The 23905-nt window shown below is 39.2% G+C and overlaps 1 protein-coding gene across 4 annotated transcripts in view; it reads left to right on the top strand.

Moving 5' to 3' along the window:
- Positions 1-22867, top strand: part of YES1 (YES proto-oncogene 1, Src family tyrosine kinase) — a 68763-nt gene extending 45896 nt beyond the window's left edge. For all 4 annotated transcript variants that reach the window (XM_055417131.2, XM_055417130.2, XM_055417133.2 and 1 more), the window contains exons 3-12: positions 2476-2575; positions 5484-5582; positions 8635-8738; positions 8823-8972; positions 10257-10412; positions 10576-10755; positions 15365-15441; positions 16895-17048; positions 18293-18424; positions 19230-22867. In XM_055417131.2, the coding sequence (XP_055273106.1) occupies positions 2476-2575; positions 5484-5582; positions 8635-8738; positions 8823-8972; positions 10257-10412; positions 10576-10755; positions 15365-15441; positions 16895-17048; positions 18293-18424; positions 19230-19438 (1361 nt within the window). In that variant the 3' untranslated portion in view covers positions 19439-22867. The remainder of the gene's footprint in view (positions 1-2475; positions 2576-5483; positions 5583-8634; positions 8739-8822; positions 8973-10256; positions 10413-10575; positions 10756-15364; positions 15442-16894; positions 17049-18292; positions 18425-19229) is intronic.
- Positions 22868-23905: the final 1038 nt, after the last annotated feature.

Genomic DNA, 23905 nt, shown 5'->3' with positions numbered 1-23905 from the left:
TGTGGGGAGAAAAGAAGAATCTCTTCTACAAGCTTGAACTATAAATGTGTCCCTTACCTCTGCTCACCTCCAGGACAAAAATAGTGACCGGAAAATATCAGACACTCACCTATAGACTGTCCACTTGAGGAGTTGTGGACATCAGAGAGCCAGTTAGAGTCCCAACTTCAGCCCCTTAACTCTAAATACTTAACAATATAATAACATAGTAATAGATGGTCATGCTGGTTATTTATCCATCACCAGAATAAGTTTATTTTCTGGAAAGATAGTAATCCAAAATGATTAAATGTTACCTAAAGCAGTGTGTTTATGTGAAATAGTCCATTAATGGATATTCATTTACTAATGAGTATCTGTGTGTTGAGTACAGTATAGAGAGTTGTAAGCAAGAGAAGCAAGGTTTCTGCCCTAATGGAGTTTACATTATAAGGAGGGTTGTGTTCTTGCCTGGAGAATCCCAGGGACCGCGGAGCCTGGTGGGCTGCTGTCTGGGGTCACGTAGAGTCGGACACGACTGAAGAGACTTAGCAGCAGCAGGGTAATAATTATAAAAACAACGAAACAGGATGATTAACAGTTCATAAATACTATGAAGGAGCTAACCAGAATGATTGGTGAAGGCTCTTTAAATGATCAAGGAAAAATAATCTTGAGATGAAGTTATTTGAGCTGAGGTCTGGTTGATGAAAACAACCTAAATGTGTGCAGAACTAGGAAAAAAGCTTTCTGGGGAGAGAGAACAGCAAATGCAGTTCAGGAGATAGAGGTGGCCTTGGCAGTCATGAGGACTAGTACCGGCAGAGGGTGGAATTACATGATAAGGGATTGAAGAGTCAGGATTTCTCAGGACCTCATAGATCTGCCTGCAATGGGGGAGACCTGGGTTCAATCCCTGGGTCAGGAAGAGCCCCTGGAGAAGAGAATGGCTACCCACTCCACTATTCTTGCCTGGAGATTCCATGGACAGAGGAGCTGGATGGGCTACAGTCCATGGGATCCCAAGGAGTTGGACACACTCCAACTGTGAGTGGCACACATCCACAGACCATAGTATGAAGTTTGGGTTCTGTTCAAAGTCAAAGGAAGCTATTGAAGAGATCAGTAAAGGATTTGCACGATTGAATTCCCCACACTCCCTCTGGCCAGCTGTGTGGAGAATGGATATAGGGAAGCAGATAGAGAGTGAGTTGGGCTACTACACTCCGAGTGAGAAATAACAGAAATAACATCCTTGGGTTAGGATGGAAGCACTGAAATGGACAAGAAAGTGGATAAGGTACTTAAGGGGTAGAACTGTCAGTGCTGTTAATGGAGTTGGCTTTGAGTACCTGATTGGTTGGTAGTGTTTGCTGAAATAGTGAAGACTTCAGCAATACAGGTTAGAGGAGAAAAATGAACACCTTTATTTTGTACCTAATAAGTTGTAAATGCTTGATAGACATTGAGATGTCAAATAGGTAGTTAATACATGGCTGGGCCTCAGGAGCAAAGCCAGATAAATGAGATTCTGTTCTTCCCCTTGCAGATAATAATTTGATTATTTAAATTGCTAATCTCTTAAGCATTCACGTACAGTGATTTATATGACATGATTATTTTTGGAATTTATCATCCTTATCAGGCATACCATTGCTCTGCGTTAAATATAATAAATAATCTTAATTAAAAACCTAGTTATTACTGTTGATCGTTAGTCTTTTTTAATTAATTTTTATTGGAGTATAGTTGATTTACAAGGTTGTATTAGTTTCTGCTGAACAGCAAAGTGAATCAGTTACACATACTCTTTCTACATAGTTGGCAGAGTTCCTTGTGCTATACAGTAAATGATGTGCTACACAGTAAGTATTAAGGATGGCAATGTTCACCTGTTGTTTTTAAGAATTTGAGATGATCCATGCCATTAGTTTATAATACTTGTTAACGCTTTTTCTGCCAAAAAAAAATTGATTTGAACTTGGGCTTCCCTGGTGGCTCAGCAGTAAATATCTGCCTGCAGTGCAAGAACCTTGAGTTCAGTCCCTGGGTAGAGAAGATCCCCTTGAGAAGGAAATGGCAACCCACTCCAGTATTCTTGCCTGGGAAACCCCTGGACAGAGGAGCCTGGCAGGCAACTACAGTCCATGGGGTTGCAAGAGTCAACTTAGTGACTAAATTCATCAGTCACCACATCACTTCTCAAGCTAGAGATGTTGCAAGTATGAATCAAGGTTAAAAAGGTTTCTTTCTCTGGCTCTATAGAATTTTAGAATTTGTATAGTATGGAAGTTTTCATGGAAGACCTTAAGACATCATCTTATTAACTTGAAAACTTCAGTGGTCCAAATCTCCAACTTTTAAAAATTGGGGCTGGAGACTAGGCAGAGAACTATGCTTAAACTTTCTTTGTCATCATTGGCAATGTTTTTACTAATAAATTTCTCTGTTGTTAATTTGTGTATATTTTACCTTGGTCTTTCTTTCCCCCAATAGGTGGTGTTACTATATTTGTGGCCTTATATGATTATGAAGCTAGAACTACAGAAGACCTTTCATTTAAGAAGGGTGAAAGATTTCAAATAATTAACAACACGTAAGTGTTACAAGTTATTTACAAGGGAGAAATAGCGGTGGCAGCCTACATTACACTGAAACCACTGACCTAGTTGATGATTCAGAGACAAGAGTGGTGGGGTCTGGGTCTCTGCCCACTGGGTTGGATGATGCGTTGGTTCCTTTAGACACATGGCAGAAGACTACTGCTCAAGCCAAAAGTTACAACTTCTACAAATTGTGTTGCTGTGGTTCTGCCATAAACAGAGTTTTAAGAATGAGGATTGAGGGAATATATGAAAGGAAGTACATTACTTCAAAAAAAAAAAAAACACCTTTATAAAGAGATTTCTATGATACCATTTATCTAAGTGCCAGGTAGTTTAAAGATCTTATCTCTTTCTCAAAAACAAGAAAAAGGCTGAGGAGCCCCTGCAGTCCCAAACTGTCTCCTGCCTTTTGTGACTCTCAGACTTTCTGTCACTTAGTGATCTTACCTTAGAAAATTCAATTCTTGTTATGAAAAACAGATCCCATAATTTCATTAGCAAGCACAGCAGCCACTTTGTAACTTCTCAAAATAGATATTTATGGTCTCTTTGCATCCAGGCACGTTTCCTTCCATCCTTATCCCCACTTGGTACCAGTTATTGTTCGAGAACATGAAGTACAGTCCTGTCTTTCTTCTTTGAAGCCGTTCAGTAACTGCTCGCTGCTGTGAAGATGAAACAGCAGTGAGAGCAGGCCTCGCTCATCAGGCTTCTGCCCCTTCCCCACTCCGCTGCCCTGCCAGACTCAGTCACTTGTGGCCCTGAATTCACCGGGCTTCTCCCCTTCTCTGTGCCTTTACATGTGATTTCTTCTTTCGGAAATGTGGCTTCTTGCCTCTCCATTTTTCTTCCCTTATCTAGCCAACCCTGTCTGTCGTTCAAAGTGTATTTTTCTGTGTCCTTTCTCAAGGAAACCTTCCTTGATTTTCTTTATACCTTCCCTGCCTGGCCCAGTCCGCACCTCCTGCTGGATTGGGTGTCTCTCCTAAGTGTTCACGTAGTAGCCTGTGCTAACCTCAGTTACAGCTGCCACCACAGTTTTGAATTGTAGTTTGTCACTTGCCTATCATTCTTTTGGCTCTTCCCTGGTGGCTCAGACGGTAAAAGCCTCTGCCTACAATGCGGGAGACCCAGGTTTGATCCCTGGGTCGGGAAGATCCCCTGAAGAAGGAAATGGCAACACACTCCAGTACTCTTGCCTGGAAAATGCTGTGGACAGAGGAGCCTGATAGGCTACAGTCCGTGGGGTTGCAAAGAGTCGGACACGACTGAGCGACTTCACTTCACTTCACTGTCATTCTTTTACACCAGTGGTTCTCAGCCAGAGGCCGAATCACCCAGGGGCCGTTTGGTAATGTCTGGAGGCATTTTTGGTGGTTACAGCCAGGGTTCTGCAACTGTCTTCTGGTAGATAGTGTCATCTGGTAGATAGAGGCTAGGGCTGTTACTCAACATCTGACGGTGCACAGGACAGTCCCACACAACAAAGAGTTAGCCAGCCCAAAGCGTCAGGAATGCTGAGGCTGACAAATCCTGCCCTCCACAGAGTTACCTGAGGTTAAGGACTTTTCCCATTTCTGTACACCCTGTTGTAAGTTCTGTCACTTAAAAAGATAGTCAGTGAAAGTCTGAATGAATCATTGAACGGTTATCAGGGTCAGAGGTTTCAGTTTGTGTGTCTGAATGTACTTAATATATACCAGGAGGCTACAAGGCAAGTGCTTGAGTTTGTAAACATTTGAAAATCCAAAGGATTTTCCATTTCATTTTTTAGAGAGCAAATTCACCTCAGGCATTTATAAAATTTCAGTGTAGACAGTGTTTTCAATACTTTTCCTCTGGTGAAGACAAACATGCGTTTAATCTTCAGTAGAAGAATCCATGTGTCTTCCTCACTGTAGATTGATAATATACACTGCTTTCCATTAATTCGGGGAGAGTTCAAGGCTTGCATGTTAGAAATTACATGTACTTCTCATGTTCTGAATTAATTTTAGTCTTATTTGGATATTCATGGATAACATTCTTGTAAATATGTACTGTTCCAGGAATTAAATTTTTTATTATCGCTCATTGCTAAATATTTTGGCTGTAAGAGTTCTAGGACATCTGAACTTTTTTCCTCCTAATAGGACTAAAAAGGAACATTACTTTTTTGCACTGTTAAAAAGAAGATCATTTAGCAATTAAAAAAAAACAACTCACAAATGCTGAAAAAATTATGCTTAGTAAATGAATCCAGTCAAAAAGACCACATATTTTATGGTTCCATGTACATGAAATGCCCCCACAGTGGGCATGTCCATAGAAACAGAAAGCATATTAGTGGTTGGAAATTATGGGGAAGGGTCGGGATGGGATGTGGCTCTTAATGGGTACACAGTTTCTTTTGGTGGGCGATGAAAATGTTCTGAAATTGATAGTGGTGATGGTTGCAAAATTCAAAATATCTTAGGGGAATCTTATGGTATAGAAATTATATCTCAGTAAAGCTTTTAAAGGAGAAAACATTTACTCAAAACTGAGTAATCTGAAAGATTTATTCAGTATAGTTTATTGTCTTAGGTTGAAAGAGTTATGTAAAAAAGAGATCCTATAAGTAAAATTAAAGTGGGTTTTGGTTTTTTTAGGGCAAGGGGGTTTGTTTTTCAGGGTTTTTGTTTTGCTTTTTGATTCAGAGCAAAAATACACATTTGTGATTTTGCTTAGCCTTATTTCCTTAATTCATGTAACCTATTTTTTAAATACTATTCTTTGAGTTTAATTCTTGATCAAACAAATGCATAAATGAAAACGAAGTAACCTCTCTTGTCCATTTCAGATTCAGGACGGCACTGCGGCAGACTGTGTCCTGGGCTGCAGGCTGCCTTGTGGTGACTGTTGTTCTGTGTGTTGCAGGGAAGGAGACTGGTGGGAGGCGAGATCAATCGCTACAGGAAAGAACGGCTACATCCCAAGCAATTACGTAGCCCCGGCGGATTCCATTCAGGCTGAAGAGTATGGCTCCACTTCATATTTTATTAATTATTTTGATTTTTAAAATGTCTTAATGCACATTTTGCTTAGCCACAATTTTACACACACACAATTACATGCCAGTCTTAATACAGCTAATGTATCGTATTAATAGGAGAAGTTACTTGAGAATTAATAATTAATGCCATAGTGTTTGCTTACCGTAGGATCATAAGTGAAGCTGCATTTATAATACTGCATTATGCCTAGTCCCTGGTCTTTTTTTTTTCCCCCACTTTAAAAACATCACATTAGCGCTTTTTATATTCCACAGACTCTTTCACTTCAGAAACTTGCCCTCAGCTGATGTTACTGTCATAGTGTTCACTCCTGGACTCAGGCGCTTCCTCCCACGGTGGTGTGGGGGTGTCTTTGTCTCTTGGGAGGTGCACAGGGGGGTGTTCAGGGCAGTGGATCAGCATGTTTGCAGCTGTCATTCACACACACAGCCACACACACACACATGTACACAGGGAAAGAGAGAATATGACAAAGCACTGTTAACAGGAAACCTGAGTGGAGGGTAAATGGGAGTCCTACATACCGTTCTTACAACTTTTAAAACGTTAAAGTTCACCTTCAGTGACATTACAGGCATATTTGGAAATATTGTGGATTTGGTTCTAGACAACCACAATAAAGTAAATATTGCAGTAAAGTGAGTTGGTTTCCCAGTGCATATAAAAGTTATAGTTACACTATACTGTAGTCTGTTAAGTGTGCAATAGCTTGTGTCTAAAGAAAAAAGTACATACCTTCTTTAAAAATACTTTATTGCTGAAATACGCGCACCATCATCTAAGCTTTCAGCAAACCATAATCTCTTTGCTCATAGAGGATCCTGCCTCCATGTTGATGGCTGCTGACGGGTCTGGGTTGATAGTTGCTGAATGTTGGGGTGGCTGTGGCAGTTTCTTAAAAGAACAGTGAAATTTGCTGCATTAATCAACTGTTCTTTCACTCAGAGAAAGGAACACTTGGAGACCATTGTAAGCCTAATTTCAGTATTGCGTGTCTCAGAGAGTTGGGGACATGCAGAGAGAAGATGGAGAGTTGAAAGGGCAGTCAGAACACACACAACATTTGTCAATTAAATTTGCTGTCTTATGTGGGGAAAAAGGTTTGGAATATTGCAAGACAGCAAAATGTGACACAGTGACACAAAGTTAGCAGATGTTTTTGGAAAAATGACTTCGATAGAGTTGCTCAAAGCAGGGTTGCCACAAACTTTCAGTTTTTAAAAAGACAGCATCTGCAAAGTGCAGTAGAGCAAAACGCAGTTAAGATGAGACATGCCTGTACCTTTATGTCAAAGCAGGTTTGCCTGGGATCCATAAATAATACTTCATATCACAGCAGTTAACACAGCCCCCTGCACAGACTAGGTGCTCGATCAATGTTTGTCTGCTTATATTTGTGATGTATAATGTGTCTCCATAACTCTCTGTTATGCTTTGGCACTTGTTACTTTAGATTTTGTCCTTTTGTCTTCTCCACTATTCTATGGCTCCCCCACAGCAAAAATTGCGTTTTTATTCACAAAATCAAACCCACACTAGGATCCCTAATAATTTGGGTATGATTCACTTACATCTTACTAAGTAAAAGCTGGTATCAAGATTGCCAGGATCAATAACCTCAGATATGCAGATGTGACACCACCCTTATGGCAGAAAGTGAAGAACTAAAAAGCCTCTTGATGAAAGTGAAAGAGGAGAGTGAAAAAGTTGGCTTTAAGCATTCAGAAAGCTAAGATCATGGCATCCGGTCCCATCACTTCATGGCAAATAGATGGGGAAACAATGGAAACCTTGACAGACTTTATTTTCTTGGGCAGCAAAATCACTGCAGATGGTGATGGCAGCCGTGAAATTAAAGACGCTTGCTCCTTGGAAGAAAAGCTATGACCAACCTAGACAGCATATTACAAAGCAGAGACCTTACTTTGCTGACAAAGGTTCATTTAGTCAAAGCTATGGTTTTTTCAGTAGTCATGTATGGATGTGAGAGTAGGACCATAAAGAAGGCTGAGTGCCGAAGGATTGATGCTTTTGAACTCCAGTGCTGGAGAAGGCTCTTGAGAGTTCCTTGGACAGCAAGATCAAACCAGTCCATCCTAGAGGAATTAACCCTGAATATTCATTGGAAGGACTGATGCTGAAGCTCCAATACTTTGGCCACCTGATGTGAAGAGCCGACTCATTAGAAAAGGCCCTGATACTGGGAAAGACTGAAGTCAGGAGGAGAAGGAGACGACAGAGGATGAGGTGGTTGGATGGCATCACAGACTCAATGGACATGAATTTGAGCAAGCTCTGGGAGGTAGTCAAGGACAGGGAAGCCTGGCGTCCTGCAGTCCATGGGGTCGCAAAGAGTTGGACACGACTGAGCGATTGAACAACAAAACTAAATACAAATGATCACTGCTGCCAGAGAACCACTTTTACTCTTTATGTGTGTTAGTTGCTCAGTGGTGTCTGACTTTTTGCAACACCTAGCCCGCCAGGCTTCTCTGTCCATGGGATTCTGAAGGAAAGAATACTAGAGTGAGTTGCCATTCCCTTCTTCACAGGATTTTCCCAACCCAGGGATCGAATCTGGGGGATGATATCAAAACTCCAGGAATCAAATCTGGGTCTCCTGCATTGGCAAAGTCTCTACCATCTGAGACACCAGGGAAGCCCTTTCACTCTCCGTGTTGTAGTGTTGATATTCCCATCTGTCATTGTCTAAAAGGAGGTGTGTCACTGTTGCCTTGCCTTCTGTATTTGCTGTTCCTCTGACTGCCACATGGAGTTTAAGAAGCTTGTGGAGTAGTTAGTACATGTAGAAACTATGACAGAGTATATTCTGACTAATATTTGTAATATTCTTATTAAAGAAAGACCTTCCATTTTGTTCTGCTGTATTTTAAAGCTGTGTTTTATTCTTTGTCATCCTCCCTACCCCCACTCCATTCTGACTAATATCTGTGTTTAATTTTTCTGATGCTTACACTCTTCTAACTCAGAACACTACTCTTTCTTTCCCCCAGATGGTATTTTGGCAAAATGGGGAGAAAAGATGCTGAAAGATTACTTCTGAATCCTGGGAATCAGCGAGGTATTTTCTTAGTAAGAGAGAGTGAAACTACTAAAGGTATGAATATTGTTACTACAAGTATAGAATTTTCCTCAGGCAGTGTTTGAAGGAACATCCAGTAAGTGTCCATTTCCCCTCCAGGTGCTTATTCCCTCTCTATTCGGGACTGGGATGAGGTGAGGGGTGACAACGTGAAGCACTACAAAATTAGGAAACTTGACAACGGTGGATACTACATCACAACCAGAGCACAGTTTGATACTCTGCAGAAACTGGTAAAACACTACACAGGTACGTGCATACTTCACAGGTGAAAGTTACTTCCTTGTGTTTGATTGTATGAGGACAGATCCATGTTTTCATGCCTCCTAAGGTTTAGTGTGCTCCTTCTCACACAGAACGTGCCCGGTGTATTTTAGTTTCAGAATGAAGAACAGAAATACTTCCCACCTGAGTTGGGCTCCTGTATGATGTGCCAAATAGATGTGACAATAAACGAAAAAGCAAAATTTTATTTTTGGATATTTACTAAGTAGGTAAAACTAAACACATTAGTAAAAAGCTGTTATGTGTCCTGTTGGGTTGCCTTCCTCAGCATAGGCTGGACCACATAAGACTTGGTGAAGTATGATTCTAATGAACTGTGATCTGAAGGTGCATTTTGTTTTCATGGAAAATTAACCTGTAGGAAGTATAGACATTTATCAGCCCTTCACCGATCTTTAAACAGTAGTCTGTATTAGAGTCTTCTGTCTCAAAATGTTTAATCTCCAATTTGATACATAAATGCATCCGCAAGTCTTTAAGTGAGTAATACTAGGGGAGGTAAGTTTCCATGACAGTTTCTTCTGCAGTGACAGCTGGCTGCAAATTGAGTCTATCAAGTCAGTCATCAGTCTTGACATTGACTCAGCACATTACCAAGCAGCAGCATCAGTTGTAATTGCACTTGTTAGAATGTGGATGTGTGTGGTTACTTGTTGAAAGTGGAACGGCATGTGTGTAAACAGGATTCACAAGTCAAACCATTGTAAATTCGGAGTTTCCTGTTTTTGTGTGTCCCTTTATTTGAAAATCAGTCCTTTAAAGAAGTTTTTCCTTGATTTTATTGTGCTTCTTAACGCTTGTGGATTCTAGAAATAACTGTTAATGGTAGCATTCTCTTTGGGGAAGAAATAAAGTACAGTGATCAAAAGCTGAACATTGGAGGCAGTCGGATCTAGGGTTTAAAACCCATCTCCATCACGTATTTACTGGGTGACCCTGAGAAAGTTGCTTAAGTTTTCTAAGATTCCTTTATTTATATGAATTTGTCAAGTGCTAAATTGGCACAATAGCTGGGATATAAGTATTCAATAAATAATAACTTTAAAATGTATTTAATAAAATGTTTCACTTGTATGTTTTGTTTCTTTTATGCAATTTCATTTTTGTGTTCGTGCTTTTGTAATAAAACTGATAGAACATTGTGTTTTTATTTCCTATGATTTAAACTTTTAAAAACACTGGTACAACTGTATATACCTCAGTTTTTGTAAATTATTCATTTACAGTATAGTTTATTCATTTATCTAGAACATGCCGATGGTTTATGCCATAAGTTAACAACTGTGTGTCCAACTGTGAAACCCCAGACTCAAGGTCTAGCAAAAGATGCTTGGGAAATCCCGCGAGAATCTTTGCGACTAGAGGTTAAACTAGGACAAGGATGTTTTGGTGAAGTATGGATGGGTAAGGAGCCTGAACTTTTGTTTTCTTTCATTGTTTGGCCATAGATTAAAAGGCCATCATTTGTGATCTGTTGAAATGTGTAAGCTTACTGCTGCTCATTGAAGGTTGTTGTAAATCTCTTAAGATACAGGTTGAAATAGTGAAATGTGGGTTGTTTCTCTAGGAACGTGGAATGGAACCACAAAAGTAGCGATCAAAACACTGAAGCCAGGCACAATGATGCCAGAAGCTTTTCTTCAAGAGGCTCAGATAATGAAAAAACTAAGACATGATAAACTTGTTCCACTATATGCTGTTGTTTCTGAAGAGCCGATTTACATTGTCACTGAGTTTATGTCAAAAGGTATGTTTCCGTCAGTATCTCTGGGATATTCGTGTTAATAAATTTTGTCATTTCTATCTTTATGCATACAGATTTTTATTGTGTTTTATAATTGGAGATTTTTATGTAGACATATGAAAAGAGAAAATCTGATATGTTGTTTAACAGAATCCTTAGTAATTAGTCCCAGTTATTCTGAAGGATAGTACAGAGTTAAAAAGGAAAATAAGGCACTGAATTTATTTTGAAAGTAAAGTCCTTCATTCCGTTTGACTGGAGGCAGTAGAATAGGAAAAAAAAGTATTTGCACTAGTTGATTTAAAACAATACAATCAGAACAATATTTGTGTCTTCAGTGCTAAATGAAGAAATCAGGTAAAGTTAAGGAAATTAATTTTATCTAGTTTTAATATACTCTGAGGACTCCTAGAAACTTCTTTTTTCCACTGCTGTCAACTGAAGGGTCTTTCTCCAAACCCCAGACCCCAAGGTGTGGGATCTTCAGTAACAGGGTGGATTAGGGCAGGGAAAGGAGAAGGAAAAGTTGTCACTCTTCCCTCTTTCCCCTTTGCTGATGATGCATTGGAAGAGGGACCGGTAAGTCACCAAGTATGCTGCTGACAGGCCTGCTTTTTACCCTCTTGAATTTTATCTCCTGTTTTCAGTATTAATGAGTCACTAATCCATAGTGAAAGCCTCTGATGGCATCATCACTCTCCAGATGTCCATCTTGGTCAGTGAGGTACCTCCATCTAGTGGTGACAGCACCAACTACAAGCTGCACATTGACGAGAAAATACTTCCCCCAAAAAGAAACAGAAAAACTAGAAGTTAAGAACTGACATTCTTAAGAGAGTTCCATAGACTAGCACGGAGAGATAAGAAAGCCTTCCTCAGTGATCAATGCAAAGAAATAGAGGAAAACAATAGAATGGGAAAGACTTCAAGAATACTAGAGATACCAAGGGAACATTTCATGCAAAGATGGGCACAATAAAGGACAGAAATGGTCTGGACATAACAGAAGCAGACGATATTAAGAAGAGGTGGCAAGAATACACAGAAGAACTGTACAAAAAAGATCTTCATGACCCAGATAGCCACAATGGTGTGATCACTCACCTAGAGCTAAACATCCTGGAATGCAAAGTCAAGTGGACTTTAGGAAGCACCACTACGAACAAAGCTAGTGGAGGTGATGGAATTCCAGTTGAGCTATTTCAGATCCTAAAAAATGATGCTGTGAAAGTGCTGCACTCAATATGCCAGCAAATTTGGAAAATTCAACAGTGGCCTCAGGACTGGAAAAGGTCAGTTTTCATTCCAATCCCAAAGAAAGGCAATGCCAAGTATGTTCAGACTACCATACAGTTGAACTCATCTCACACACTAGCAAAGTAATGCTCAAAATTCTCCAGGCCAGGCTTCAACAGTATGTGAACTATGAAATTCCCGATGTTCAAGCTGGTTTTAGAAAAGGCAGAGGAACCAGAGATCAAATTGCCAACATCTGTTGAATCATCAAAAAAATGAGAGTTCCATAAAAACATCTACTTCTGCTTTATTGACTACCCCAAAGCCTTTGACTGTGTGGATCATAACAAACTGTGGAAAATTCTGAAAGAGATGGGAATGCCAAACAACCTGACCTGCCTCCTGAGAAATCTGTATTCAGGTCAAGAAGCAGCAGTTAGAACTGGACATGGAACAACAGACTGGTTCCAAATCAGGAAAGGAGTACGTCAAGGCTGTATATTGTCACCCTGCTTATTTAACTTATATGCAGAGTACATCATGTGAAATGCCAGGCTGGATGAAGCACTAGTTGGAATCAGAATTGCTGGAAGAAATATCAATAACCTCAGATATGCAGATGACACCACCCTTATGGCAGAAAGTGAAGAATAACCGAAGAGCCTCTTGTTGGCTTAAAATTTAACATTCAGAAAGCTAAGATCATGGCATCTGATCCCATCACTTCATGGCAAATGGATGGGGAAACAATGGAAACAGTGAGAAGCCTTTATTTTCTTGGGCTCCGAAATCACTGCAGATGGTGACTGCAGCCATGAAATTAAAAGACGCTTGCTCCTTGGAAGAAAAGTTATGACCAACCTAGACAGCATATTAAAAAGCAGAGACGTTACTTTGCCAACAGAGGTCCATCTGGTCAAAGCTTTGGTTTTTCCAGTGGTCATGTACGGATGTGAGAGTTGGACTATAAAGAAAGCTGAGCACTGAAGAATTGATGCTTTTGAACCGTGGTGTTGGAGAAGACTATTGCAAGTCCCTTGGACAGCAAGGAGATCCAATCAGTCCATCCTAAAGGAAATCAGTCCTGAATATTCATTGGAAGGACTGATGTTGAAGCTGAAACTCCAATACTTTGGCCACCTGATGTGAAGAACTGGCTCATTGGAAAAGACCCTGATACTGGGAAAGATTGAAGGCAAGAGGAGAAGCGGGCAACAGAAGATGAGATGGTTGGATGCATCACTGACTCGATGGACATGAGTTTGAGTAAACTCTGGGAGTTGGCGATGGACAGGGAAGCCTGGCATGCTGCAGTCCATGGGGTTGCAAAGAGTTGGACATGACTGAGCAGTGGAACTAATTGGTGGCTAAAACATTACCTAAACCTCCCAAAGCACATGACATTTTTTTTTGCACTTTTAAATGTTTTATTTATTTTGTAATTGAAGGATAATTGCTTTACAAATTTTTTTTTTCTGTTAAACCTCAACATGAATCAGAGCACATGGCATTTTTAACAAGGAATCTCTGCCTAAAAAAACTGCCAGGTATCCTACATCAGAGTATATTAGGGTGAACTAAAAGGGAGGAAAGGGACCAGGAGGAAGTTTAAATCAGGATATCGAGAGTATAAGAGTGTTGTTGAGATAAAGCTAACGGGCCATTTACCTCGTGTATTGATTTCAAGAAGTATTGAATTGGGGAATGTGGTAGAGGTCTGTGTTGTCAGATTGCCGGATTAGGATTATGTCTAGATGGGATATTTAGAATGTAGGATCACAAACGCCCCTTCCATTTTTAAACTCGGTAGTTCCCCATTTTGCTCTTCACGCACTTAGAACTGGGCCCTCTGTAACCCAACTGAACTCATTGCTTCTTGTGTTCTCTTGATTGTCAGGATACTCGGAAACTGGAACTGAAGTCGCTCCGTCGTATCCGACTCTTTGCGACCCCATGGACTGTAGCCTACCAGGCTCCTCCATCCATGGGATTTCCCAGACAAGAGTACTGGAGTGGGTTGCCATTTCCTTCTCCAGGGGATCTTCCAGATCCAGGGATTGAACCCAGGTCTCCTGCATTGCAGGCAGACGCTTTACCATCTGAGCCACCAGGGAAGCAGGATACTCTAGAAATTATTAATAATAATTGAAATGTATTGAATGCTTCTAATATATAAGCAGTCTGCTAGTATTACAAGTCATCAAAGAAATAAAGCCATCTGACTAACTTACATTGAATTTGGAAAGAAGACCTAACCCAATGAGTTAATTTTCAGTATAAAACTAAGTAATAGCATGCGTGAACAAATAAGTTCAGGCCAAAGCATAATGAATTTCTAGGTGTTTGACACATTCAGTGAATAACATAGAAATTGAGGAAGAGATTACCCAGGTTGGAATAAAAAGTAGAAAAATCAGTAGGAAAGACAAGTCTTGTACCATCCTTTAAGATGATGAGGGATGTGGATGGGTAAACAGAAGGGTTACTGGTATTTCTGCAGAGCTGTAAGGAAATGGGGAGCAAAACCGTGGGTAGTGGAACGTGCAGAAGGTAGCTGGTTGGAAATAAGGCTAGAGACGTGTATGGGGCAACCTGAAGGACTGCTCTGCATTGGTCTCACAGTTACTTATCAAGTGCCTGTTCTCCGCCATGAATGAACTTCAGAGGGTCCAGAAAACCTCCTCTGAAGCTCTCCATCAGTTTTTTCATATTCATGTGTATTTTTCTAGACAGAGAGTCAGCAGTCTTCATCAGATTCTCATAATGACCCATGACCCAAAAATAGTTAAAGGCCCACTGGCACATCTAGAATGCTCCATGAATGGATATAAGGAACACTTAAGGGAGGGGGGATTTGTTGTAATTGGTTAAAGAGCAAAGAAAAACAGTTGTCTAAATGACACACTCCAATTCCCTGCTGTTTCTGGGCTCTGTAGCTTTTGTACTGTTTCAGCAATGATCATTACACCGAATGATGCTCTACTTAGCGGATTGATTGTGGCACTTCATCTAGATTCTGAGCCCAGAAACAAAGAGCTGTAGCTTTTGCTTCTTTCTGTATTTCAACATTGTCCTGCAGAGCATTGATGTAACACCAGTCTGTCTTGCAGGCTAAAAAAGAAGTGGTGTCACTTCCTCTATTTAAGGACAGTTCTTACACTGTGTTCTTCATCCTTTCATTTAAACAGAAAACCCTCCCGTGGTCCCAGGATCAGCTTTTCACCAGCTTCTTTCTGGCTCTTGCTTCCCTTTACAGTCAAGATTTTTTTTTTTTTTTTCAAAGAACAGACAGTATTACATCTTTATATCCTAATCAGCCCATTTTACTCTTTTTAAATTTGCTTATTGTTCATGAATGTCTTACTGTCTGTTACAGGGAGCTTATTAGATTTCCTGAAGGAGGGAGATGGAAAGTATCTGAAGCTCCCACAGCTGGTTGACATGGCTGCTCAGGTACTTGTGTGTTCATCCATGTGTCTATTTGAACTGCAAATGCACATTAAAAATGTAAACTAATCTTGTGTGTGTGCGTGCACGTGCTAAGTCTCTTCAGTCTTATCCGACTTTGTGACCCTATGGACTGCAGCCCACCAGGCTCCTCAGAATACTATTGTTTATATGGTGAAATCATGGAGTTTTAGAGCTGGGAGTAACATTACAGATAATCCAGTCTAATCTCTGTATATTACAGATACTGTAGTATCTGAGGACCCAGGTGTCTAAAATTCATACAACTTACAAGTATTAGAGTCAGTGATCCCAGTACTGTGCTGCCCTGTATCATGTGGTTTTTTAGAAACACATGCATCCACAAATACAAAATCTGTACGTATTTATACTTCAGCAGATACGTGTTAAGATAATGAATGATTGCTATTCCAAAGACAATATTAGAAATCTGAAGTATATGCTGCAGGAGACCTGAACAAAGCTGGGAATGGGGTGCGATAGATCGGCAGATTTAAGCAGCACAGGGTCACACTGATCCTACTAGGATAGAAGGTGGGAACGTAACATACCTAAGTGAAAGGTTTAGTCGCTCAGTCATGTCCCACTCTTTGGGACCCCATGGAATGTAGCCCTCCAGGCTCCTCTGTCCATGGAATTTTCCAGGCAAGAATACTGAGTGGGTAGCCATTCCCTTCTCCAAGGGATCTTCCCAACCCAGGGATCAAACTCAGGTCTTCCACATTGCAGGCAGATTCATTGCCTTCTGAGCCACCAGGGAAGGCCCAATATACCTTAAGTAATTAATCATATTGGTCTTTAAATAAAGAAAAATAAAGTATATGCTGAATTTCTTTTTTAATATAGTCCCAAGCAAGAATTTAGATGGTGGGTATACAGTTTAAGATGGGGTAGTTTTACTCTTCTGAGTTTTGTTTTTAAATATAATTGAGAACTATTAAAAGTTTTATTCAGATGTGTGGTAGGTATTTAAGGGGCCTTGATTGACACATTGAATCTAAGACTCCTCTCACAATGAGTGTCCAGATGTCCACAGGATCTGGCAATTCAGAGAAACTTTATACCAAGAAAACCGTGCCTGTGCAACCTTAGCATATGTCAAGCCTCGTCCATATGCCTGAGCCCCAGGCTCTGAGCCCCTTTATGGTGGAGGCGGGCAGACTGTTCATCTGTGAAGGGCCAGCTGAATGCTTCAGGCTTTGCGGGCCACGTGCCATCTCTTTTCTCCCCCTTACCCGCTTCTCTTCTCTCAACCCCTCATCCTTCTCTCCCTGCTCCGTTAAAAGGTTTTCTGTTTTTCCTGTCATCTACTAGACTCTGCCCCATTACCATCATCTCTTTTCAAGAGACGTGTCTTCAGTGATCTGGTTTAACATTAACCAGAATTGCCCCCTCTATCCTTCCCTTCATACCATATATGTTTGTTTTTCTTCCCAAGATTGCTGATGGTATGGCCTATATTGAAAGAATGAACTATATTCATCGAGATCTTCGGGCTGCTAATATTCTTGTAGGAGAAAACCTTGTGTGCAAAATAGCAGATTTTGGCTTAGCAAGGTTAATTGAAGACAATGAATATACGGCAAGACAAGGTAAAATGACTGTTTAATAAATGCTGGTAACCTCATTTTCAGTGAATGGATTTTCTTACCGTTCTTTTGAACATACAGGGTTGTACAGAATTAAGCAAACAGCTCTAGGCCTGCTCAAAAGTCATAGAAACATTGATTTTTTTGATCATAAAATTATGCATAGTGCATAATACTGTGGCTTTCTGATAGCTCTTTCCCCCAGAGAAGAACCTGACTGTGGGTGTTGTTTGCATTATGAATACAGCAGGCAGTATTCTGCTCTTCACACTTCCCTTGGCATGCCAAGAAATAAGAAACATTTTAAAACGTTTCCAGCAAACCTCAGAACCATCCAGGTTTTACTACGTTAAGCACTAGAAGCTCAGCGCTTTCTTTTCCAGCTCCATGCCTCTGTGCTGTCCCCTCCAGCTAGAATATCTCCCTGTTCTTCAGTCTTTACCTCCAAAAATTCTTCGCTACCACTGTTTACATGAAACCTTTTATGATTGTGCTAATGAAAATTGATCTTCTGTTTGTCAGAACATCTAAAGAACTATATTTTACAACATTATATATCTATATTAGTAAGTAACCTCAAGTATTTAAGACACCTATAATCTTATTTTCACTATAAGTGTATAAACATCACAAAGGCTGTGTTTTTCTGTCTGATAACAATTAGCATAATGTGCATAAAAAGTGCTAAGACACTAAATATTTGAGTAAATTAATACAGGCTTTTCAAAATGATAGTACTGTAAAATTTTCTAGAGAGAGATCATAATATAGAAAGGACATTATGGTCAAAAACCAGTAGACATTAGAACCAACAGAATATGCTCTTGGCAGCCTGCAGTTGTAACTACTAGGAGCTCAGTTCAGTTCAGTCACTCAGTCGTGTCCGACTCTTTGTGACCCCATGGACTGCAGCACGCAGGCAGCTGGGCTCACTTAGAAAGTTATGGATCCTATAATCCATGGTTTTGGTTGCTTCTTACTAGCATTTTTACCTCTGTTCCTTCTTGAATGGTTTTCTGTCCCCACCAGCCATGCTCTTTTTTATGTCATTGAATATCTTATCGGGAAGAAATGTGTTTTCTGCTAATGGAAATTTTACATAGTACTACAGAAGATCTTGTACTTTTGAAGAATTTGACACTGATGACAGGTACAGTAGGGATATTGACAAAAAATGAGCCCTGCTTTTGCCGTATGTGCACAGAAAGAAACCAGTTACTGAAGCAAGCTTGTCAATACTGTTTTAGGTGCAAAATTTCCAATCAAGTGGACAGCTCCTGAGGCTGCATTGTATGGTCGATTTACAATCAAGTCTGATGTGTGGTCATTTGGAATTCTACAGACAGAACTGGTAACAAAGGGCAGAGTGCCATATCCAGGTGAGCTTGCATTTCATGTAGTTGGAGTTTATGGGGGAGAGGCCTTTATTTTTCTCTTTGTTTATCTGTCTGTTTTCTTTCTTCTCTCCCTCCCTTCCTCTCTCTTTTTGGCATTGGATGGTGAGCATTCTGTGAGAGCCACAATCCTTGAGATGGGGCTCTGTGTGCATAGCTTTCTCCCTTGTCTAAAAGGGTCTTTTTGCTCTACTGTTTTCTCAGATGATGAGCATGAATGTATCTCAGTCATCTCCTTCCCTTCCTCCCACAAGTAACAGGGTATGCTTAGCCTGTGATAACACAGGGTGAGCTGCTGATGAAATAGTTGGGAATTACATAGGAATACAAGAAAGGACCTGTGTAATATAATTTGAGCAAAGTCAAACAGGTGACATTAGATAAGGAGACTGTTTCAAGGAAGTGACTTAATATAAAGTAACATAATCAGTATATTTGGCAAAACCAGAATTAGAACTCATTCTTCTGAATTCCTTTTAGACACTGTCTTGCCTCTGTTCCTCATTAGCCCAAGTTTGGGGTTGGCTTTGAAAGGCATGAGTACGAAAAACCAGATTTTAGGTGGAATGAAGAAAGTTAGCTATGTTGAAACAGATTAGCATTTTTCTAAGCTTTTGTTGATGTCCTTTGACATTTAAAATTTATTTCTCTGTCAGAAAGGATCATTTCAGTAAAGAAACTCACTTGAATATATCTCGAATTAGTGGTTGGGGCATTGGTTCTGTTTCGCTCCTGGTGTTTAGGATCACTGTTTCTCACCGTTTCTTGCTGTTTGACTCTCGTGTGTCAGGTATGGTGAACCGCGAGGTGCTGGAGCAGGTGGAGCGAGGGTATAGGATGCCATGCCCACAGGGCTGTCCAGAGTCCCTCCATGAATTGATGAATCTGTGTTGGAAGAAGGACCCTGATGAAAGACCAACATTTGAGTATATCCAGTCCTTCCTGGAAGACTATTTCACTGCTACAGAGCCACAGTACCAGCCAGGAGAAAATTTATAATCCAAGAAGCCTATTTTATATGCACCGATCTGCCAAAATTGTAAAGAACTTGTGTAGACTTCCTCACTTACGTACAGGAATCAAAAGAAGAAAATCTTCTTTACCCTGCATGTTTTTGATGGTAAACTGGAATTCCAGACATGGTTGCACAAAACCACTTTTTTTTTCCAAGTGTTAAACTCTATCAAGTACCAATGATGAATTTTTCCAGCTGATTTCAGGGTCCAAAGAAGGTGTAGTTGAGATTCAGATGACCATGTGAATGATGGCGTGACAATGAAGAGCAGCAAGGCTGCTGCTTATGAACCACTCCCTTCCTTTTATTCCCCAAACTTACAATTAAGAGACATTTTATCAATCAGTATAGGCAAAACTTGGGAGATTAAAATCAGTTACACCATAATAAAATCTAGAATTATGGAATTTTCACGGGACCAAACAATTCCATTCCAGTTTTTAAAAATATCTTGCATTTATTCTTCTTAGAAGTTTTTTCTAAGTTGAACAGTTAATATGCAACCTTAATATATGCCTCTGTTTGCGTGGAAGTGGGCCAGATTTTTAGAAGCAAAAAGGAAACGGCATCTAAAACTTGATTAAATGTTAGATGACAGCAGTGGGATTTGAAAATATAATGCACTGTGTTGATACTCAATATACTCATGAAACTGGAAAGTAGAAGACATTTTTCATTTGAATCATTTCTTAATAGCTCAGTTTAAAATAATGAAGGTAATTAGAAAGTGAACTAATCTTTTGTAAGGTTGCATTGATTTTTTTTTAAAGGCAATATATAATCGAAATCGTACAATCCAAGGGGAAATCTTTTAATCTTTAGATAGCATGAAAAAAATAACCTCAGCGTTTTTTAACAGTCATCTTTGAAAAGTAGACTGGTACTGTGAGATTGCTAATATGTACTTAACGGTGGGTGCCACAAATGGAAAATATCCTAGATCAGGGACTTGAATGCACTTTTGCTCATACTGAATATAGACTAACAGAAAGGAAAATCTATTTAAAAGAAATATGAGAAAAGAAAATGTGAAAGTTTTACAGATAGAGAGATGGGATGTTGTGTTTAACGTTGATGTTACGGAGTGACAAAATGGCTTTGCTGGCACTCAAAGCTCCTCACTTAATCTGTTTTCTGAGATTTTAAGAGTTATAGGTAGGACTATAAAGCTAATCTTTCTTCACACAACACTAAATGAGTGCTGAAGCCTCAAATGACTAAGTTAAGGCTTCCCACTAATTCCAGTGATAAAGCTTCTATGCAGAACGTTTTTAGAACTCCAGTTTTCAAGTCCATGTTGAATCTGCATTCCCTTTTTAAGTATACTTAATGATGATCGTTTTTCCCTTTAGAATTTAGTTGATTTGAGGAGAACGTACTCAGTATAATTGGTGAAAAGAGGGGAACAGTTGTTGCATATTTAAAGTATGCCAGTGAAACATACAGAATAATACTGATTTTTATGACTTAACTCAGAAAATCCCAAAATATGAATTTGAATGGCAGCGTCACGGTTTAAGTGTCTAGCAAAGGAACTGAGTCTGACAAAAGTCTGGTATTTACGTTTTAAAATACTCTCTTTTGTAGTTACATTTTAAATGTAGCAACACATCCGGTCCCAGCATTTTAGGAATATCATTACTAGCCATCATCACTTACCTGATTTGGTCATTAGATAAACAGTTCTGTGCTGTGGTATCTGTGTTGAGATCCAGCCCATTTTAAAGTGGCAGATGAACTTCATGCAGGTCGGCAGTAGTTCCGGTACTAAAACCTGCAGTGGTTTCTTACGTTTACCTAACTTGCACAGTGTTGAATCCTTCCACGAGGATTTTCCTGAGAAGACTGCTGTCATCATTTTACCTTTTACATCCTCAACCTGTGACTTCAGATTTTTAAAGGGCTTTGTGTGAACTGTGATATTTCAATTTTTCTAAGCATTTTAAAAAGGATAAACTTATGTTTATGTACTAATAATTCCCTTCTGAAAAATAAGCCAGAAAAAGTTGATGGCATTCATTAGGTTTTAATTGAATGGAACAGTTCCTTATAATATCAATTGTATAGTTAGGAAATAAAACACTAACTTAACGTGTATTCAGTTTAAATGGTTTATGTATTTTTAAATTCTGAGAAAAATAAACAAGTTTGTACATTTGAAGATTTTTTTCCAACAGCTTTTCTTCAGCCTCTTAATTTGTTTTCCTTACCAAAAAAGGAAGTTGGTAAAAACAGCCTTCTAGCACAAACACTTTTTTTAATGAATAATGGTAGCCTAAAACTTAATATTTTTATAAAGTATTATTATATTGTTTTGTGGATAATTGAAATAAAAATTCTCATTGAATGTACCCATTTATCTTTTTAGCCACTATTCATATGTTCTATCAGTTTTTTAAAAAATGGCATTTAAAGCAAAGTATATTCTGATTTTCTTCTTCCATTGGGGGAAAAAAAAGTATTGAGTTATGACTTTTGAGCAGAATTAAATCAGTTCTTTTTAAATTCAGAACATTATTAAACTTATTCTGTGTGATTAATTTTCCATGTCAGGTGAGTGACATTGTTTTTACAAGGTTTTTTTTTTTTTTTTAATATCAGCAAGTACAGTTTTAATGTACTGACAAACCTAAGAGATTTAAGTGAAGTTATTCATAGAAGATTCTGTGTGAAGGATATAAAATAGAATAACCACTTTTGATCATAAAGGATTTAATTTTCTAAAAATGAAAAATATGCAGGCCTTATTTCTATATGTGTTTTACACTTCTGTTATAGGTATAATGAAAATAAGATTATGCTAAATTATGAATGGCCAATCAAAAGCATTTGTTATTTCCAATAAGGTAATAGTATTAATTGCTTTCTGGTGTTATTTTATCTAAAATTATTAGCTTTGTTTTTCCCTAATGATTCCAGAAAAGTAACATTTAATGAACAAACACATCATTTAATAAACATTTATTAAATATTTTTATACAGTAGAGAAATAAGTTCTCAACTTAAGAGTGTTTTCCTAGTTTGCTGTTTGCCTTTTAATTTTGCATGTATTTTTTTGACATTTAAGTTGCACATTTATATGTTGTCAAATCTTTTTTATTCCTAAAACATCCTTTGCATCCCAAGATTAAATATTCATCTCATCTGTTCCATTTGATGCTTTTGTGTTCTTCATCACTCTGTAATTCACTTGGAAGTTTTGAAGGCATAAAATGTGATTTAAGGGTCTAGCTTGATTTTTTTTTTTTCCCCCATACCATTAATTTTCCCAGCAGCAATGACTGGTTAATGCATCTCCCACCCCATTGGTTTTGTCCAATTCACTTGACATTCTGACATGAGTATAATACTTTCAATGACTAATCACTTGATAATGCAGTTTAATAATTAAAGTAGCCTTTTTTTTTTCCCAATGTTGGTGTTCTGGCAAATTCTTGATAAACTTTTTAGACTTTATTTTTCATACCCCAGAAGAATTCAGGGGAGATTTTGGTTAGGATTATATTACGTTTATATAAATTAGTTCGGTAAAAAATAATATCTTACCATCTTTTCTAGTCAGTCTTCCAATCCCATTTATACAAAATCTTGATTTACATCTCTTAGTAAAGTCTCTAAGACTTTGCTCCATGGAACTAGAAGATGAGTCTCATCTCTTGTCTGATTATAGCACTCTAAAGATGCTACCCGGATGCTGCTGGAGTCCAGGTCCCCACTTAGATCCAAAACAAACCGGCATGCAGAGGGGAGGGAGAGAGCATGGGCCCCAGCAGCATTTTATTTTCATAAAATCAGCTCCTCCCCTGTTTCCATTTCCTTCCTTACTCCCTTCTTTTCTTTTTTTGAGTTTCCTTCATAACAGTCAGAGTCCTGATTAATTCACATTCAAGCTGTCGAGACACAGAAAGGAATAGTTCTGAGTAAAACAAGCTGTGTATGCCCCCGGTATCATCCATTTGTCCTTTAACAGCCACATTGCGCCAGAAGGCTCCCCTGTCCTCACCAGTGGGTTCCCTCGCTCTGGATTCCTCTTGAGCTAAGCCAGCGAGGAGCTCAGGCGGAAGACCAGAGGAAACCTGAGAGGTCAAGGTATTTATTCCCCTGCTTCCCTCCTTGAGAGTTAGGCTGGCTGTGTCCTCTCCACTTGCAGGTTCCTTTCAGTGTGACCTCCTCTCTCCTTTAGGGGACTGTTAGCACCTGCTCTCCCCTGTCTTCTCTGCCTAAGGCCACTTCTACTGACTGATTGATGCGTTGTTTCTTGTCCCCGTTTCCTGCCCCCCTCTTTGTAAATATCCTAGAATTATCTGGAGTATGATATCTGTTTCCATGTGGGACCCTGACTGATACTCAGCATGCTACCACTAGCTGTATCTTATTTTATTACATCAAAGTGAGAGTTCATACAAAAGTAACATTTTTGGTACAGTAGCAATATATGTCATTCTGTTAAA

This window comes from Moschus berezovskii, chromosome 28 (genome assembly GCF_049115385.1).
Source record: "Moschus berezovskii isolate FMDL1 chromosome 28, NW_MosBer_1.0, whole genome shotgun sequence".
NCBI lineage: Eukaryota > Metazoa > Chordata > Mammalia > Artiodactyla > Moschidae > Moschus > Moschus berezovskii.
The sequence above is the reverse complement of the archived record's forward strand: the minus strand, read 5'-3'. Positions and strand labels throughout refer to the sequence as shown.